At 34.0% G+C, this 21147-nt stretch overlaps 2 protein-coding genes across 2 annotated transcripts; one reads left to right on the top strand and one right to left on the bottom strand.

Annotated features, from left to right (window-relative positions):
- Window positions 1-10152: 10152 nt before the first annotated feature.
- Window positions 10153-13613, top strand: LOC105770453 (phosphoglucan phosphatase LSF2, chloroplastic). The gene is made up of 4 exons (XM_012591661.2): window positions 10153-10473; window positions 12229-12434; window positions 12668-12838; window positions 13126-13613. Exons 1-4 carry the CDS (start codon window positions 10185-10187, stop codon window positions 13327-13329), a joined length of 870 nt encoding a protein of 289 aa, XP_012447115.1. The 5' UTR covers window positions 10153-10184; the 3' UTR covers window positions 13330-13613.
- Window positions 11749-17361, bottom strand: LOC105766905 (pentatricopeptide repeat-containing protein At2g40720). Its single transcript, XM_012586449.2, has 3 exons — window positions 14714-17361; window positions 12187-13448; window positions 11749-12059 (listed from the first exon to the last, which is right to left on the bottom strand). The coding sequence occupies exon 1, from the start codon at window positions 17269-17271 to the stop codon at window positions 14719-14721; it is 2553 nt and encodes an 850-aa protein (XP_012441903.1). The 5' UTR covers window positions 17272-17361; the 3' UTR covers window positions 11749-12059; window positions 12187-13448; window positions 14714-14718.
- Between the last annotated feature and the right edge of the window lie 3786 nt (window positions 17362-21147).

Below are 21147 nucleotides of genomic sequence, written 5' to 3'. Positions count from 1 at the left end.
AAAGTAATGTGTGGCTCTCGCGCAAGGGACCGCATGAGAGAAGAGAGTAGACATGAGACACATGGACGGGATGAGGCTCGGAAGCCTTCCTCCGAATGATGAGTGATTGGTATATAGAATATGTCCGTGTAAATCGAATGTTCCTCCTCCTCCACCCCTCCTATTCCTCAACCGGTCCCCGTAGCTCCACGGAGTGCCAATTGGTGAGATCAAGTAAGCCACTGTTGATAGAATTGAAAGCATGAAATTTGAAGATTTGAGGCCAATGTTGATGATGATCCGGAAAAAGCCGAGTTTTGGCTTGAAAATACTATTCGGTATTTGATGAATTATCTTGCACCACGAAGAATGTTTGAAATGTCTTTGTGTCTTTATTGAAGGATTCGGCATATCGTTGGTGGAAAACATTGATATCGGTGGTTCCAAAAGAAAGAGTTACTTGGGACTTCTTTCAGGAAGAATTTAGAAAGAAATATGTAAGCCAACGATTTATTGATCAAAAGCGCAAAGAGTTTCTCGGGTTGAAAGCAGTAGAATGTCCGTAGCGAGAATATGAGCGGGAGTTTGTTCGGCTTAGTAAATATGCCGAGAATGTGTGCCTACGGAGGCTATTATGTGTAAAAGATTTGAAGAGGGGCTAAATGAAGACATCAGATTGCATGTTGGGATTTTAGAGTTAAAAGAATTTGTGGTGTTAGTTGATCGGGCCTGTAAAGCTGAAGAACTGAGTAGAGAAAAGAGAAGGCGAGATGGAATCTCGAGATGTAAGGAAGAGGACAATGGGCGAACATTTCAATCTCATTGAAGAAGTTTAAAGGGATGGATCCACGACCAAGCTGGTTCGATTGGGTATTCACGCAGAGACCGAGGGAGGTCGATGCGGAGCTACAACTCGAGCTACCTCTGTAGCAAGTGTGGGCAATGTAGGAAACACCGGCACTGAATGTCAGCAGTGTGGCGGCGACATATTGGTGAGTGTTGGGGATTTAAACGAGCTTGTTTGGTGTGGTTCCCAAGAGCATTATGTAAGAGATTGCCACGAGAGAAGAGAGGAAGAAAATTTGCCAAGAGTGGATCGGGTGATATTGTTAGTAGAGGAGACCGCCGAGAAATGTGGGAAGCAAAGTCGATGGTAAAAGTGTGATGAAAGATGCATTTGGAGGATCGAAATTAGGCGCTGCCGGGACTTATGCCATACGTGCTCGAGAGGATGCCTCATCTCCGATGTGATTCTTGGTACATTTTCTCTTCATGATATAGATGTTATTGCTTTGATTGATCCGGCTCTACTCATTCATATGTATGCATGAAATTGGTATCTAGTAAGAAATTGCTGTTGAAAACACTTGAATATGTAGTTAAAGTATCAAATCCATTAGGCAAGTATGTCTTAGTTGATAAGATTTGCAAGAATTGCCCCCGATGATTCAAGGTCACTTGTTTCTGGCTAATTTGATGTTGTTACCATTTGATGAGTTCGATGTTATTTTGGGGATGGATTGGTTGATATTGCATGATGCCAAGGTGAATTGTAGACGAAAATTCTTGAATTAAAGTGTGAAAATGGTGAAATTCTCGGATTGAAACAGAGGAGCGAATAAGTTGCCTATGGTGATTTCGCACATGTCCGCTCGAAATACTTGAGAAAGGGATGTGAAGTTTATCTTGCTTATGTGTTGAAAAGCCGATATAAGCGGGTGAAGCTTGAATCGGTCTTGGTGAGTCTGTGAATTTCGGATGTATTTCGGAGGAATTGCAGGTTACCTCCGATTAGAGAAGTTGAGTTTTCTATTGATCATTACACGGCATTGCACCGATTTCTATTGCACCGTGTCGAATGGCTCCGTGAGTTGAAGGAATTAAAAGCTCGATTACAAGAGTTGTGAGATAAAGGATTTGTGAGACCGAGTTTTTCTCCTTGGGGTGCTCTGTGTTATTTGTGAAAAGAAGGACGGCTCTATGAGACTTTGTATTGACTATCGTCACTCAATAAGGTGACCATAAAGAACAAGTATCCTTTGCCGAGAATTGATGATTTGTTTGATCAATTAAAAGGAACAGATTTTCTCAAGATCAATCGAGGTGCGGTTACTATCGGTTGAGAGTTAAAGAGTCGATGTCGAAAACCGCCTTTAGAGCGAGGTATGGACACTATGAATTTACGGTAATGCCTTTTGGGTTGACTAATGCTCCAACTATTTTATGGACTTGATGAACCGAATTTTTTTTGTACTTAGACAAGTTTGTGGTGGTGTTCATAGATGATATTTTAATCTATTCTCGGGATGAATCGGAACATGCGAACATTTGAGAAGCGTGTTGCAGATTCGAGAGAAAAGAAATTGTATGCTAAATTCAGCAAAAGTGAGTTTTGGCTTCGTGAGGTTGGATTCTTGGGACATATAGTTTCAAGTGAAGGTATTGGGTTGATCCAAGCAAAATTTCAGCAATTGTTGATTGGGAGCCACCAAAGAATGTGGTGAAGTTAGAAGCTTCACAGGCTTAGTGGGTATTACAGACGGTTTGTCAAGGATTCTCGATGATTGCTTCTCCTATGACTAAGTTCTGCAGAAGAATGTCAAGTTTGAATGGACCGATAAATGTCAACGAGTTTTGAAAAGTTGAAGGCATTATTGGTGAGGCGCCGGTGTTGGTGCAACTTTGAGTCCGGAAGGAGTTTGTAATTCTGATGATGCATCGTTGAATGGCCTTGGGTGTGTGTTAATGCAAGAGGGCAAAGTAATAGCTTATGCTTGAGGCAGTTGAAACCGCATGAGAAGAATTATCCGACGCATGATTTAGAATTGGCGCCATTGTTTTGCTTTAAAAATTTGGCGTCATTATTTGTATGGTGAAAAGTGTCGAATCTTCACCGATCATAAGAGTTTGAAATATTTGATGAGTCAAAAGACTTGAATTTGCGACAGCGAAGATGGCTCGAGCTAATCAAAGACTATGAGCTAGTGATTGATTATCACCCGGAAAGCTAATGTGGTTCTTGATGCCTTGAGCGGAAAATCTTTATTTGCTTTGAGAGCTATGGGTACGATGTTAACTTTATCGATGATGGCTCAATGTTGGTTGAATTGAGAGCTAGACCGTTATTTCTTGACAAATTCGGGAATCTCAAAAGAATGACGATGAAATTGCAAGCCAAGAGAGCTCGATGTGAAGCGGTGTTGACTCAGATTTTCAAATTGGTTGAGATGATTGCACGATGTTCGGGGCGAGAATATGTGTCTTAGAAATGATGAGCTAATTCGGACTATTTTAGGTGAGGCACACGGTGGTGATTTATCGATCCATCCGGGTAGTGTGAAAATGTACAATGATTTGAGGAAGTTGTATTGGTGGTGGGCATGAAAAGGATATCTCGAATTTGTAACAAAATGTTTAATCATCAACAAGTGAAGGTTTGAGCATCAAGTGCCATCGGGTTTACTTCAACCGATAACGATTCGAGAATGGAAGTGGGACGATATCACGATGGATTTCGTGTGAGGATTGCCTTTAACTCCAAAGAAGAAAGATGCTATTTGGGTAATTGTGGATAGATTGACAAAGTCACCCATTTTATTCGATCGCATTGATTATTCACTTGACGAGTTGGCGGAATTATATGTTCTTTGAAATAGTGAGACTACATGGGGTGCCTAAATCTATTATATCGGATAGAGATCCGAGATTTACTTGAGGTTTTGGATAAAGTTACAGAAACTTTGGGTGCGAAATTGAATTTCGATCTTGCATTTCATCCATAAACCGACGGGCAATCGAAAGGGTGATTCAAGTTCTTGAAGACATGCTCGGTGTTGTATTTTAGAAATGAAGGACAGTTGGGAGAAATATCTACCCTTGGTTGAATTTGCTTATAATAATAGTTATCGATCAAGTATACAAATGGCACCGTATGAAGCATTATATGGGCGTAAATGTAGAACCCTTTATATTGGTGAACTTCGGTGAGAATCGGATTCATGGAGTCGACACGGTGAAAGCGAAGAAAAGGTGAAAATAATCCGTGATTGCCTAAAAAGCGCCTCGGATCGGCAAAAGTCGTATCGGATTTAAAGAGAAAAGAAATTGAGTTTCAAGTGGGTGATAAAGTGTTCTTGAAAGTATCCCCATGGAAGAAGATTCGAGGTTTGGTCGTAAAGGCAAACTAAGTCCACGTTTTATTGGACCATATGAAGTTACTGAGAGAGTTGGCCTGTAGCATATCGGTTAGCTTTACTGCTTGAGTTGGAAAAGATACATAATGTATTTCATGTGTCGATGTTGCGGACGTTATCGTTCGGATCCTTCACATATAGTTTCTCCTCAGAGATTGAGGTTCGACCGGATATGACTTATGAAGAAGAACCCATAAAGATTTTGGCTCGGGAGGTCAAACAGTTAAGAAATAAAAGTGTAGCCTTAGTGAAAGTGTTGTGGCAAAAACATGGAATGGAAGAGGCTACGTGGGAACCGGAGGAAATTATGAGGAAACAGTACCCAAACCTCTTTTAGGTAAGATTTTGGGGACGAAAATCCCTAAGGGGAGAGTTATATGACGGATTCGGGCCTAGTCGGAATAGTGGTTTCGGGACCACAAATCCGACGAGGAAAATATGGTTATTATTATATTTTATGGTCTACAATTTCACGGAAAATTTTCGTAAAAATTTCGTTCGAAAATTTCGACGTATGGGCACTCAATTTAGTCAAAGGACTAAATTGTAAATAGTCAAAAGTTGAGTTCTACATCTTAGAGGTGTCTAATTGTTATGAAATTTTAAATTGGAGGTCTTTATGTGGTAATTAGACCATTAGTTAGTTGATGGACAAAATAGACATAAAAGCTGGGTGAAATAGATTTTTTTTTAAATGGGGCATTTTAGTCATTTGGTTATTAAATAGAATTAAATGGGAAAAAGATGGCAAAATATGCTCATCTTCTTCATGGTGAACGAAATCAGCAAGGGAAGCCATATTTAGGGTTTTAAGCTTTCAAGCTCCATAGTAAGTGATTCTAAGCCCGTTTTAATGTTCTTCGTATTTTTGGAGTCCATTAACTTGGTTTAGCTTATTCTACCATTAATTAGTGTTAGGGTTCATATTTGGAAAAATATCCATAGGTGAAATGTGTTTATTTTGCTGTTTTATGGTGGAATATGAAGCTAGAGATTTTGTTAAACAACTTTTGCTAAGCAATTTTAAGCGAAAGCGGGTAAATAGACATAATCGGTAAAAATAATTAATATTCAAAAGTATGTGTTGGAGTGGGAATTTGATGTTGCCATAGAAGGAAAAATGTTCAGCATGTTATAAAACTTAAGAATAAGTGATGAAGTTTAATTTAGAGCTTAGGGACAAAAGTGTAATTATGCAAAAGTTTGGGGGCAAAATTGTAATTTTCAAAAGTTGGGTGGTGGATTATTTTAATAAATGTGAATATTAAATGAGTTAAATTTGCTATTATAGATCAAGAAAGGCGTGAAGAGTATATCAAGCGGGGAAAAGGAAAGATAGTGGAGTAAAGTGCAAAATTACGATATTTTGCACCGAGGTAAGTAAACACGTGACTTAATGTATTATTTTGATATTATTTGATATATGTTGAGATTTATTTGGAATTAAAATAAATGTTTGGCAATATCCTAAAAATGTTGTTAAATCGGAAAGGTGATAAAGGGTTGCAATATATGGGTTATGGGTTGAACACTCGGAATAAGCCGTAGTATGTTGTATATAAAAGGGGTTCTTTGTGCTGATTCCCGATTTATGGGTGGTGCTATGTGCGTGATCCACCATATCTTTGAAATGTGAAAGGGGTTGCTATGTCTTTGATTCCCAGGGGTTGCTAAGTCTTGATTCCCGATTCATTGGTGGTGCTAAGTGCGATATCCACCATATCTTTGAAATAAAAGGGGTTGCTATGTCTGATTCCCAGGGGTTGCTAAGTCTTGATTCCCGATTCGGTGGTGGTGCTAAGTCGGGATCCACCAATAACGGCTAACATTCCAGTGTTCAACGAAAAAGTGTGGAAGATGAATATTGCCATATGGTGGAAAATTTTATGGGGTAAATATTGAGTTGAATACTAAATCGACCCATGTATGAGATGGGAGAAAATATCAAAAGCATAAAAGGAACGATTTAATTATAAACTGTGTTGAACAACAGACAATTGGGTAACTTTGAAAAATCACCATAAATGGTGGAAAATGAATGGGAAGCTGAATAATATATGAAATTGAAGTTGAATGTATCTATTCTCATATGAAAGAAATAGAATAAGCAAAGGAGTTGTATTTTTGGAGATATCTGAATTTTCTTGAAACAGGGCTGGATTGACTTGAGATCCCTGTTCTAACTTTGGAAAATTACCAAAATTGTAAAAAATAATTATGGCATGAAATTTATATCCCTGGAATCCTTATTGAGTCTATTTTTATTAGAAACAAGCGAAACCATTTTTCAAATTTTTTACAGAGAGTTAAGTAAATTTCAGTGAGGAAGGGTCAGAACCGTTGGGCAGTGAAACAGGGGAAGGTTTAATGAATAAACTGTACTAATTGGCTGGTTAAAAATTCTGAAATTTTTATGGTGAAATTTTATATGAGTCTAGTTTCAGGGAAAATTTACGGAACTCAATTTGGAGCCCTGTAGCTCCAGATAAAAATAAATTAGCGACTATGACGCAGAAAAACAGCTTGCTGGAAATTGCCTAAACAATAAAGTTATTCATGAATAAGTTTATATTTTGGTGTAGTTATGGGAGTAATTACTTATTTATCATGTGTTTACTTACTAAGCTATATGCTTACTCGATTTTATTTTTCTCTTGGTTATAGTGACTTCCAACAACTCGGAAATTGGAGCAAGTCGGACAATCATCTACACTATCCTTCACATTTGGGGTATTTTACTACTAGTGTTCGAAATTTTATGGCATGTATAGACACTTTATGTAATGTGGGATCATCATGTAAATATATGTTATGGTTCCTTTTAAATGTAGTGTTTATTAATAGTTAAACTATATGTGTGTTTATACAAATGAAATTGGTTGGTATATTGGAATGTGTTCTAAATGTGCAGGAGGTTTAAGCAAAAATAAGTAGGAATGCTGTCGAAAATTTTTAAAAATTTAGTAATACCTCATACTCTGTTCCGGTAAGGAATACGGGTAAGGGGTGTTACAAATTAATACATGATAATGATTATATAACAAATATTACAATGTGTCTTTATTTGTACGGAGCGATGATTTAAGTTCTTGTCATGCTAACATAGATTCAAACCATGTTACCCCATCCCAACTTCAGTATTGCATAAAAAACAAATATTACAATGTTTTATGTTAGGAAAAAAACGTATTATATTATATTTTGAGCAAATGAAAAATCTTATTAATTTGCATTCCAATTAATTTTTCATGAAGAATGCTTAAATGTTTACTAGAAATTTTATTGCGTGTATGCATGTAGTAACCATGGATTTAAAACATATATGTGTGTTTAAAAATAGTATAAAAAATAAAATCTATAGTTTGAAATTAATTAATCATAATTACATATTAAAATAAAAATTAAATTAAATTATGAGTAAAACAAAATTTAAACACATAAATACATCATATTAACAATACTAAATACACTACAATTATTTATCATTGTGTTATCATCAAAATAAAAATAATAAATTGTGCATACTAAAATAAAAACATATAAAAACATTATAATGAAGTTTTGGTTGAGTGATATATTTAAAATTGGCGTGGGTTCAAATTCTTCCATATACATATTTTTATTCATTTTTGTCACAATGAAAAGACTAAAAAACTCTTAAATAGTATTTTTTTTTTCAATTATGGAAGGCTTAATGCTCATTTTGGCCCCCAAACTATGTCTGGCTTTTCACTTTGGTACTTTTAACTTCTTTTCATCCAAATTGGTGCTTAAACTATCATTCCATTATTTGGTTCAACCTTTTTTCTATAATGGGGTTAAAAAATTCGATTGCCACGTGGTGCCAATCAAAATGTGCCATCTGGCACTTAATGTTATTTAAAATAAAAATATTGACTGGACATTGATCGACATTGACTAGCATTAGTCAATGTTGATTGATCGTTAACTAATCATTGACTAAGTTGACCATCCACGTGGCGCTACTAGAATGCACCACATCACTTTTCTGTTTTTAATATTATATAATATATTGTTTTAAAATGTAAAAAAATCATATATAATATAATAATAATTCAAATTTTTTAAAAAGTTTAAAAAATTTAAAATTTAAAATATATAAATTTAAATTTTAAAAAATCAAAATATTATATAGAAATTGAAAACTTATCAAATCTTATTTTTTTAAACTCTACATTCTACAATTTCAAAAAAATATATATCTAAATTTCTAAAATTTAAAACTTTATATATATTTTATCAACTTTGTATATTTTGGAAATTTAGAAATTTCTTTTGAATTTTTAGAGTTTAGAGTTTTTGATAAAAAATTATGATAAATTTTCAATTTTATATAATTTTATATTTTCAATTTTATATAATATATTGGTTTTTTTAAAATTTATAAATATATATTTTAGAATTTTTAAATTTTAAAAGCAATTAAATATTTATATATTATATATGATTTTTTACATTTTTAAATAATATTATATATAATACTAAGAAATAAAAAAAGAAAGGTAATGTGCACTTAGATGGTTAATTTGGTCAACACCAACCAATGGTGGTCAACGATGGTCAATGTCGGTCAACATCTAATCAATGGTGGGTGGATGTTTTTATTTTAAATAGCCTTAAATGTCACATGACATACTTTGATTGGTTGAAAGTAGACCTGTTCATGGGCCGGGCCGGGTTCGGGTCGGGCCCACAAAAAAATTTCAGCCCGTTTATTAGGCCCGGGCCCAGCCCGACCCGAAATATGGGCTGAGATTTTCGAGTTTGGCAGAAGAAAAATATGGGGCCGAGCCCGGCCCGCCCGACCGTTTTAATTAAAATTAAAATTAAAATTATTTTAATAAAATTAAAACTAATTGTTATTAAAATTAATTATTAGTAAAATTATCAAATTATTAATTGTTAATTGTATTAATTGTTGTAATAAAATCTAACATTTGATTAGTAAATTTATCAAATTATTAATTGTATTAATTGTATTAATTGTTGTAATAAAATCTAACATTTGATTAGTAAATTTATCAAATTATTAATTGTATTAATTGTATTAATTGTTGTAACAAAATCTAACATTTGATTAGTAAAACAAACTTGATGTTTTATTATTATTATTTTGTAACACTAGTTAAGGAAATGAAAGTAAATAAACTTAAAATAAAAACCTATTATATTTTAAAAATAAAATATATATATTTAATATTTTTCGGGCGGGCGGGCCGGCAAAAAAAAATCTTGCCGAGGCCAGCTCATTTTTAAGCAGCCTAAAATTTTGCCCAAGCCCATATTTGGCCTATATTTTATCTAAACCCTCCCATATTTTAGGCGGGCCGTCGGGCAGGACCGGGGCGCCCGGCCCATGGACAGGTCTAGTTGAAAGGTCTCACATGGCACATTTTAACTGGTACTACGTGGTATCCAATTTTTTTTAACACCTTTACAACTATAAAAAAGGAATTAGATAACAGAATAATAGTTTAAGTACCCATTTAAGATAAAAAAAGTTTAACAAACGAAGCGGAAAACATGTATTAAACTATTATGAAAGGATATTTTTATAATTTTTCTATTTGAAATGATGATCTGATCGAGGTGACGAAAATTTTAAAATATTAGAATTTATATTTTGGCTAAAAAGAAAAGGATTTGAATTGGTTTATTATCACCATTTTCAAATAAAAATTAATTTAAGCAACATTATTAATCTCATATACTAATTAATTAAATATTATAATTTTATTTAAAAAGTTGAAATAAAAATCAGGAAAACGTAATTAATTTTGTTAGAATTTATGGTTCATAATGAATTTATGGGAATTCTAGATTCGAACAAGTTGGGGCCCAAAAAAATGGACGGCAAGCTTGAGTTCGAGGACACAGATGCGACGAAAATCATGAAAGGGGCAACATAGTCAAGTCCATTCACTAAAATCTAAACTATAATATCTGACATACCCAAACCCAACAATATCAAAACAACAAGAAACAGCACAAATGAGTACCATAAGCAGCACCGCTTGTTTCTCTTCAGTCTTCCAAAACCCATCACAAACTGAACTTTTTCCTGCAAATTTCAAATGTAGGTTCAATTCCATGCTCCCCAAGAAGCAATCTAAAATGGGTGCTCCTAGAATTTTCTGTAACTTGTCTGAAACCGAGACTGGAGTTGATGATAATCCCAGAAACAGTAAGGTTTCTGTGAGGTCCAAGAACAGGATGGAAGAGTACAACACTGCCATGAAGAAAATGATGAGGAATCCATATGAGTATCATCATGATCTTGGTTAGCTTTTTCTCTATAAAGCCCATTTCTTTTTGGGTTTCGGTAGTTTTGGTTAATCAAATTGGTAGATTATGTTATTTGGATAAACTTTCTTATTTTAACCCTAAAACAGACATCTGTGTGCTAGAATCTGGATGTGTAAAGTTTTTTTTTTCCTTCTTATTCTAGCTTGGGTTGTTTTTTTTAAGTACATAAAAAGTTGCTGCTACTTTATGGTAGCAGCCATCCATAAAAGGTAGATGTATCAACCAACTCGGTAATGCCTTAGTATGAGAATGGGGAAACGGTTATAGATGCTGGGAATTGAATTCTAAACCTATCTTAGTAGCCATTACCATAAAAGTGATTGTATGAACCAAATTGATTATGCTTTGAGTTAGGGATGAAATTATATATTAATTAGGAATATGGATCTAGTTCCATAAAGCACTTTTTGACTTTGGATTGTGTTGTATCATGTGACTTTTTGTAACTTTTTAAAATAGAATCATGCTTATTACAAACAAAGGTGTTGATTAAAATATTTCCTTATTTCTGGTATGACATCTGATCCATCTTCTGTTCATAACTTTTGATTTGTCTCCTCATTCTATAAGATAATCAGAAACCCTAGAGCTCAACTTTATTAAAATTGACTTTGGAAAACTCCTGTTTAAGTTTGCATTTTGCTAATGAAACTCTGAACACCCCCCCCCCCCCCCCGGGCGGGTGGGCGGGTCCATGGTGTTTTTTGCTATCTATATTATTGAATGTTGCAGCATAACTCAGACCGAGTGTTACTTTTGGATATGATATATGTCTGGCATGAGTATGATCAATGTTTTTTAAGTTCTCTATGTACCTGGGAGATCCTTGAAAGGTTACATCTTTATATATTTGGATAGGTGTCGAACATGGTTGCTGGACACAAATAGTTCAATAAAAATTATGAGTTGAAGCAACATGGAAAGCTTGCCGTAACTGAACTAATTTATGCTAGTAATCCACTCTTTTCAATATGTCCGTTGCTTCCCAGCTTATCAACTAGATTTCCAAGTTTGATAGAAGGCAAACCAAGGAGTGTGTACAGTCTGATAAAAAGAAGATTTAGCAAAAATCTCTGTTGCTACGCTTCTTCAATTTGTTTTGTTGTTTTTTTTTAATACTTGTGTTTAACATGTATTCAGACATAAGTATGGGGATATGATTTTTCTAGGATCCTTCAAATACATGGAAAAGCATAGTTAAACCCGTGTTTGAGTCGTACTTGTGTTCAAAAGTCAAGCAGAGTTTGAATAACTTAGGCAAAAAAAGATTAGTTAGGATCTCTACTACCTTAATCTACAAAGTGACATTCATCTAGTAGAGCATTTGAATTTTTCCCCAAAACATTCTATAATGTGTATATATATTACAGCAATCTTTGCCATTATTCTCAAGCTAGGAACTATGCTCCATATGTTCATTTATCCCTAAACATAGTATCATCAAGAGAACAAGTTTATAGACCTGGTCTGGTACTGCATCTTGCAAACATTTGTATTCCTAGTTGTCCACTTCTACATTTCAGCACTTCATTTTTCAAGACAATGCCACCTCTTCTTGATCTGTGATAGTTAATATTACAGACAAAAAGTGTGTTTGCTGTGTGAGTACCCTTGTGTTAGTGTTCATGGTTGCAAGTACTTGCATTATAATTTCCAATACAAAAACTGAATATCAAGGTAGCCATACATGTTGATCAATTATTCTGATGATCCATGTCTTGTTTTTCAGGCATGAACTACACACTGATAACTGACAATTTGATTGTCGGCTCTCAGCCCCAGAAACCCGAAGACATAGATCATCTGAAACAAGAAGAGAAGGTGGCCTATATACTGAACTTGCAGCAGGACAATGACATCGAGTATTGGGGAATCGACTTGCAGCCTATAATCAAAAGATGTCGACAACTTGGAATTCATCATATGAGAACACCTGTAAGGAAAATTTTCTCACACTTTATAATAATTTATTCATTCAGGAAAAAATGAATCAGATCAACAACACTCCTTAAATGAAGTTTGAATGACTACTAGGAAATGTAGGCTTCATTAAAGAAAATTATTGGTCCTGTTTGGATATCATAAACAAGTGAATCAAATGATAACTTGTAAGTAAGTTTAATGTTTTTGGATGCTTGAATTGATCCTGCTATCTTATGCATTGATAGGCAAGAGACTTTGATCCAGATTCCTTGAGAAATATATTACCTAAAGCTGTTTCTTCATTGGAATGGGCCATTGCTGAGGGAAAAGGAAGAGTATATGTGCACTGCACAGCTGGTTTAGGGAGAGCTCCAGCAGTGGCTATTGCATATATGTTCTGGTTCTGCGGCATGAATGTAAGTATTCTACATTGCATCATCCACTTCCTCTAATTCTACCTACGTTGCTCCAACTCCTTTTTTTTTTTTTTGATGTACTCATATTTGATGCGTTTCCGGACAAGGGTATAAGAGCTATGATCCTCCAAGGAGGCAAGAACCCTCAAAATACATAGAAAAATATTCTATGTTCGCCACATACTCATATCCAACTCTTCTACCTGAATCCAAATAAAATAGATTCTATAACATAACTGTCTTTAGCTTATGAAGTTTCATTGCTTGGTATCTGTTAAAACTGTCAGGTAAATACAGCATTCGAAGCACTGACCTCAAAACGACCTTGTGGACCCAATAAAAGAGCAATACGAGGAGCCACCTATGATCTGGCTAAGAATGATCCATGGAAGGAGCCCTTTGAAAATCTTCCTGGACATGCTTTTGAGGGTGTAGCAGATTGGGAGAGGAAGTTGATTCAAGACCGTGTTCGTTCCCTCCGTGGAACCTGATTATCTTGGTTAGCATTCTCTTAAAGCCGGTTCACAAGCGCATGGCAGACAAATCCGCAAAATCTTAGGTATTGCTTGTGGGATGTTGAAGCTGATCTCTCCAGGGACTATTTTCCTGACTGAATACCAAATTACTTGGTCAAATCATAAATATGATCTGATTTTTATAGAAATTATTTGTCATAAACCATAAATAAAACATAGAGAAGTACAGAAAACACGGAATATTCCATGTTCAAAGCATGGTTTATATGCTATTGAAGCTAAATTTTTTAGGTTCATAACTTGAATGATCTCTCTGGTGATTCATGTTACATATATTGTACCATTATCAGATATATTCAGATTGTGCTTAACAGGATGCAAGCTCGATCGAGTTCATTTTTGAAGATCTCGATTTGACTTAAACTCATTGATTAGGTTCATCTACTTAATAAAACAAGAGTTTGATTCTCATGTTCGACTTTATACTTGGTTTTATGCTTAATCTTGAACGTAAGTTTTTGAATAGAGAATTTTTTGTTGAATGCTAAATAAAAATAGAAAAACTTAGTTTGACTCGTAAGCTACTCAAGCTAGATCTTAGAAGCTAGATATAAAAAAAACTTGAATACAAGTTTGGCTTGTTGACAATGACCTAATTAAATTTGAGTTTTTTTTTCTCAAGTCTTTGTTTGAGTAATTTATATGTAAACATCTTGTAAAACAAATCCTTAAAACTGGATCTCAACAATTGCATTTGAATGCACAAAAATATGGTGTGCTGAACAATATATGTAAGCATATTGTAGACATTCTTGCCAACTTCAACACCAAGTTGTACAAATAATTTATTACACAAAAATCTGGTACACTGAACAATATATACAAGCATATTGTAGACAAATTCTTGGCAACTTTCAACACCAAGTAGAAGTACAAGTATCTCTCTTTTTCTTAAAGAAAAGGGGGAAAATAAAAAAGGGTAACTAATGTTGCTGGAATTTCATCCTAAGATGAAACAGGTAACCTTTTGGGCCATAAGATTTTGCTAAAACTAGGAAAGAAGGTTATTGATGAATGAAGAAGAAAGCTACTGCATGCATCCAAGGAAAAGTAAATAACATGCAAGCAGTCATAGATTAGCAGAGCATATAGTGCACAAAAATGGAAACCTCTTACAGCAAATGAAGATGTCAAACTGTGCGGTAGCTTTTATACTGTTTAGGTAAGAAAACCCACCTCACAGTTATTTCTCAAATTCTATAAAATGCAATAAATAGAGAGAACAAAGGAGTCATTCCATTTCTACTCATTTTGATCATAAAGACAAATTCACATCTTTCAGACTTGTTTAATTTTGTTTATACACTTCCAAATTTCAAAATTATTTTTTCATACTTACAGGTCTTAAATTGTCTCCATAATTTCAGAATCACCTCCTTCCTTCTCCATATGTTTCCCAATGCTATGTAATATCTCATAAATCTCCACTGTTCTCATGGAAGATGAAACTCCTGAGAAGAAAACATCAACTTTATCCCTCAGTTCAATCCAACTACATCCAGGGGTTTTCTCCAATCCCTTTTCTTTCATTGTTGCTCGGATGTTTGCAGCTTTCTCCCATAATTCAGCGTCTCCATACATATGTAACAACTGAACATAATTGCTGCCCCTGTCTGGTTCCAGTTTCAGTAAGTAGTGAGCTGCCAGTTCACAAAGCTCCACATTTAAATGGGTTCGGGAGGCACACAACAGACTCAACCAAACACTCCTATCAGGTTCAATGGTCATGGATTTTACAAAATTATAAGCATCATCTAAACGTCCAGCACGGCCAAACAGATCAACAATGTTCACATAGTGCTCCATTTTAGGTTCAACCCCATACTCCGCTCTCATGGATTGAAATATCTTGTGGCCTTCATCAACTAAACCAGCATGATTGCAAGATGAAATCAGGGAAAGAAAAGTAACATCATCAGGTTTGATTCCACTGTTCTTCATCTCATTAAATAATGACAATGCTTCAATGCAATTGCCATGAGATCCATAGCCAGAAATCATGCAATTCCATGTAACTAAATCTTTCTGAGACATGTTCTGAAATATATACTCAGAATATTTTAAGAATCCACACTTAAAATACATATCCATCAATGCATTCTCCAGATGAATATCAGATTCAATCTCTAGCCTAATAACATATCCATGGATAATCTTTCCATTTAGTAAAGCTGCTGTGGATGAAACTGCAGTGAGAACGCTTGTAATGGATATAGAGTCTGGATAAAAACCATGCTGAATTATCCTAGAGAAAAGCTTTATAGACTGGTCAGGCAGACCATTTCGGCAATAGCTTGATATCATGGAATTCCAAGCAACAAGATTTTTGTCATGCATATCTGAGAATAAACGTTCAGCCATACCCAGGAAACCACATTTCGAATACATATCAACAAGGGAAGTAGCAACATAAACATCTTGGTGCAAACCACTTCTGATAACATATCCATGGATCACGCACCCTGAATCTACATTCTCCAATCCAGTACATGCGTTGATGACACTTGACATAATATCAGAATCTGGTCTTACTCCTCCATCTACCTTCATTTTTCCAAAATAATCTAAAGCTTCTCTGAACTTCCTATTTTGACAAAAACCTGATATCATTGAACCCCAAGCAACGACATCCTTTTCCCTCATTGTGCTAAGAATGAAATTAGCATCACCAACACTGCCACATTTACAGTACATGGTCAGCAATGCACTCTGAACTGCAGTACTATTCTCTATAGGCCTCTTCACTAATTCTGCATGAACTGACCGCCCAACATTATATATTCCAATCATACTGCTACATGATAAAACATTAGATATTGTGAAAGAATCAGGGGTTATTGCATTATATCTCATCTTGTTGTAAACTTCAAAAGAGGCAAAAAAATATTTATTACAAACAAAAGTTGATATCATAGCATTCCATAACTCAATTCCTTTATCCAATACCTGACGGAAAACATTTTCAGCATCTTCAACAAATTGGCATTTTCCATACATGCTCAATAGAGAAGTATAAACGAAAGGGTTATTTTCAAATCCCATTTTGATCAAATCACAATGAACTTGCCTCCCAAAATCCACAACATCACCATACACACAGGCACTCAAGGAACTACTAAACGATTCTGATACAAACTTAACATTCTCAGCTTTCATTAAAGAATACAACTTTAAGCTCCATTCCCATCCTCCATTCTCGAGAAAACCACCAATCATTACATTCCAAACAACCACATTGCTCTTATCTTCCAAATGGTCAAATACAAACCAGGCCTCCATTATTTGACTACAACTCGAATACATACCAATCAATGCAGTTTCCAAAAAGGGATCACTCTTAAAGATATGCCTAACAATGTAGCCATGAATTTGCTTTCCTTCCTTAAACCCCAAAGCACCAAGAAGAATAGAAAGTGAGTAAGCATCAGGAAGTACCCCAAGCGCCTGCATTTTGTTAAAATGAGCCAAACCCTCGTTTATTTGACCAAATTTGAGATACCCATCAAGCAAAGAGTTCCATAAAGTGACATCTTTAACAAAGCCTTCTCTTGTAACCATTTCTTCGAACACATTAACTGCAGAAGAAAATGACCCACATTTGGTGTACATATTTATAAGTGAAGTTGTGATATAAGGGTCGGAGTGGAGACCCACTTGGATGATTGTGGAATGGAGGGTCTTTCCATAGTTGAGGTTAGAGAGGAAAGTGGAAGCTTTAAGAAGAGAGGGAAAAGTGAAATTGGTGACTGAAAGTGGAGAAACAGAGAATAGCTGTAAGGCTTTAGTGAATTGGCCATGTTGAATAAAGGCCTTGATGTTGGAATTGAATAACGCTGGGTTCAGATGGGAGGTTTCATAGTGTGAAAGCTGGCGTGAAAGGCGTACGGTTTGATGCATTTCTGCATTGTTTCAAGCAGCTGCCTCAATCAGGAATGAACAACGGCGGTTAGATAGCAGCCACTTCGACTTGCGAATCTATCCTATCTATCTTTTATGCTAACATTAATAAAATTAAATTTTTATCTTTTCTTTTAGGTAAAAAAGTGTAATTTATTATATATTAATTTAAAATTTTTAAAATTAAAAAAAAATCAATTTTAAGAGGTGGTCCTGTCAACCTCTTTGGCTCTACTCATATTTATATATCTATACTTATTATAAAATTCATTCTTAACTTAATATCACAAGTTAATCGAAAAATTCAGTTGAGAATATACAAAAGTACCCTTACTGTAAATTATATTTTTAGAATGTTTTGTCATGCTATATCTTAAAAGAATAGAAAAATAAGCATACACAATAAGGTTTTATATATTTTATTTGTTTTATTATTAATAACAAATGTTTTATTTTACCCATTTTACAAATTATATAATAGTTTTTTTCTAAAATTAAAAGTATTTTGTAAAACAAATCAAATAGGTAATTGGCAAGTTGTGATTTGTGGAAATTATTTAAGATGTTAACTTTTTGGGGTAATTTAGGTAAAAGGAAAATAGATATCAACATAAAAAAATATAATTTAAATACCATTTTATGATTTAAGTCAATATACATGTCAAGTTGTATTTGCATACTCCATTGCAATTCAAAATCATTAATATAGTTATCGGTTGAGTCTTAGCTCAGCTAGTACTGATATTGGTACCAGTACAAGAGGACGTAGGTTTGAGTGCGTTGAAACTCATTATCCTCTTGTTAAAAGTTGGGAAGGGGTTATGAGCAGTTTTAAGCATTATAATAAAAAACAAAGACTAAAAATTATGATGCTACATTTATATGAAAAGAATTAAATAAAAAAATCACTAATATGATTTGCAATTTACAAATTAAAGCAATTTTATATGTATTGTTTTTACAAATTTTTTATTTTAAAAATATTGAATATGATTTAAGTTTATATCATTTCGAGTTATTTTATTTAAATATTTTAAGTGTGAATCATTTCAAACTTTAATAATTTCAAGTTCAAATTAATACTTTATTATGTGAAATTAAGTTAGAATTTTTTAAAAAATAACTAGGGTTAAGAAAAAAAATCAAGATATCAAAAATCGACCCAAATGGTATTTTGATGGTTTTAAAATTCAAGTTAAAAAATTACGGTAAAAGAACCGAATTTTAATTTTATTTTATTTGTAATTATTTTTATTTTATGAGGTAAAAATAAATTATAAAATAATAAAAAATTAACAATTATATATGAAAAATATTTTCAAAACAAATATATAAGAGTTATTTATTATTTATTATTTATTTGAAAATTATTTTTAAAAATATTTATGAAAAATAATTTGAAATTTGACCAAATAACACCATAAAAATTTCAAAATAATTTTACAATATTTGTTTGGTCAAAAGTGAAAAAAAAAGAAAATGATTAATTATGATTTTTTACAATTATGATTTTTTATAAAATAAATTAAGGATAATATTAAATTTAACCATTAATATTTACTTATTGTTTATTTGAGAGTATATTTTGTGTTTGTGCTTTTCCTTATGTGCTCTTATGAAGTTGTGATGTATTGTGTGCATTAGGTTTAATTTTATCTTTTTAAATTTAACTCTTATTTCTTTTCAATTAACTCTGGCAAATAGCCTTTCAAGAACATTCAAGTCTTTTTTTTTTTTGCATAATAATCTCTTTGGCCAACTTTATATGAAAAAGTTATTTTAGCTCGGTATTTAATTTTTACCTATTTAGTTATTGAATTTATATTGTTTGTCAAATCACCCTAAAATTGACAAAAAAGTTAGCATTTGTTAATTTTGTTGGCATTGCCACGTGTATGTCACGTTAGTAATTAATTAATTTTTTAAAATTAAAAATTAAAAATATATACTTTTTAATACTTTATAAATTTTAAAATATTTTTTATTTTTTAAACTTTAAAAATTAATTAATTGTTTACATGGTCTCATAATGGCAATCCACGTGTATATCACGTTAGCAAAGTTAACAAACGTTAACTTTTGTATCTATTTTAGGTGATTTGACAAATAACACAAGTTTAAAGGTTGAAAAAAAGTGAAAAATTATATGGAAAGCTAAAATTACCTTTTTTTTAAGCTAGAAGGTCAAATAAGTCATTATGCCTATTTCAAAAAAATGCTAACTGTAATGGCCCAATTTTGCCCGGGCCTAATTTACGAATAAATTACAAACCAAACCAAAATAACAACCAAAGCCCAATGTCCAAAATCCAATTACAAAAAAAAAAAAAAACTACCAGCCCTAAACATCCTGATGGCCCAAACAGGCCAAAACACTTAATATTTTCAAAAAAAGAAAAAAAAAAGGGGCAGAAACCCTAGCCTCTTCGTGTCGTCGCCTCCACGTGACGTTTAACACCTTTCTGCCACCACCAACTCCTCTGCCACCGTAGGTTGACTCTAGTGCCACCTGTAAAGAAGAAGTAACACGCAAAGAACAATAATAAGAACAGTAGAAAAATAATTTGAGCAAAGGGTATTCCAAATCGGTCACTGTAGGCTAGCTGAGGCCGTGACTACTAGTTATCAATGCCCCTTTAGGCAAGAATCCAACTCGAGGCTAAACACTGAAACACTCCAGTTTACACCCATCCCAATGAAATATAAAGAGCTGTATCAGAATCTGTTTGATGCACATGTGGTATCCCCGTTCTATGTAGAACCCATACAACCTTCGTTCTCGAAATGGTATGACACGAATGCTCAATGCGAGTACCACGTGGGGATCATGGGACACTCAATCAAGAATTGCACCGCTTCTGAAGTGTTAATTGAAAGGTTCATTAAGATGGGCATTGTGAAGTTCGATGACCCATCAGGACCTAATGTGGCAGGAAATTCGTTACCCAGTCATTCAGACCTAGGGGTAAATGCGATAATTGAGAGTGGAGGAAATAGAACCAAAACCAAGGTTGCAGAAATAAAAACCCCACTGAAATGAGTTTTGAAACAAATGATAAACATGAGATTAATCATTCAAAATTTGGAGAAAAGACCAAAAGGAATGAGGAGCTACTGTAAGTTCCACGCTGAAGAAGGTCATGAAATCCAAGAGTGTATTGAATTTAAAGCTCTAGTGCAGAGCCTAATGGATAATAAAGTGTTGGAATTCCTTGAAGAAGTCAAAGGCCCGGAAGAAATGTTGGGGAATTTGAACGTTAACGTCGTATCTGAAGAGAGAGCTGGGAAGAGGATTAATCAGGCATTTGCCCTTACACACCTAAGAGTGTTTTGAACAATGGGACTGTGGAAGAGATCCCTGAGTTTTTTAGACCTAATTCGGAGTAATGTCTAAAACACGCTTATTGCTCTAAGCCTAAGAGCAATAAGAATCCTTTTGTGAGATAGGCTTAAGTCCAACATCTTTATTTCAATAAAATGCATCTTTGTTTCTCACTTCGAGCAAATATTCTTTTATTGTTTGCATTTCATTCATAATCATACTATACAGATAAATATTCTTAGTTTCTTTTGATCTTCCTTCATTCCTATAATAGGTCTCCAGATATCAATGACATGAGTGACACTACTATTGACTTAGAACCTTTTTTTGAGCAAGATATGTGTCCAGAGGAACCTCAGGACTTTAAAGAGGATCGAGATTGTAGCTTATCTCCTGATTTGTTAAGGATGGTAGAACAAATAATCAATGGAATCCATGTCTTTTCTCTATGTGAGGCATGGATGTCATTGGGCCGATCTTGCCAAAAGCTTTTGGCGGTCATCGATTCATCTTTGTGGCCGTCGATTACATTACTAAGTGGGTGGAGACTGCTA

Source organism: Gossypium raimondii, chromosome 5 (assembly GCF_025698545.1).
Source record: "Gossypium raimondii isolate GPD5lz chromosome 5, ASM2569854v1, whole genome shotgun sequence".
In the NCBI taxonomy this organism is placed as follows: domain Eukaryota; kingdom Viridiplantae; phylum Streptophyta; class Magnoliopsida; order Malvales; family Malvaceae; genus Gossypium; species Gossypium raimondii.
Note: the sequence above shows the minus strand (reverse complement) of the source record. Positions and strands in the feature narration are given on the sequence as shown.

Bases quoted from the DNA above. Each gene is read 5' to 3' on its own strand.
- LOC105770453 (XM_012591661.2), top strand. From the start codon at position 10,185: ATGAGTACCATAAGCAGCACCGCTTGTTTCTCTTCAGTCTTCCAAAAC. The intron at 10,474-12,228 runs GTTAGCTTTTTC...CTTGTTTTTCAG, and splicing joins TGAGTATCATCATGATCTTG to GCATGAACTACACACTGATA. The intron at 12,435-12,667 runs GTAAGGAAAATT...ATGCATTGATAG, and splicing joins TTCATCATATGAGAACACCT to GCAAGAGACTTTGATCCAGA.
- LOC105766905 (XM_012586449.2), bottom strand. From the start codon at position 17,271: ATGCATCAAACCGTACGCCTTTCACGCCAGCTTTCACACTATGAAACC.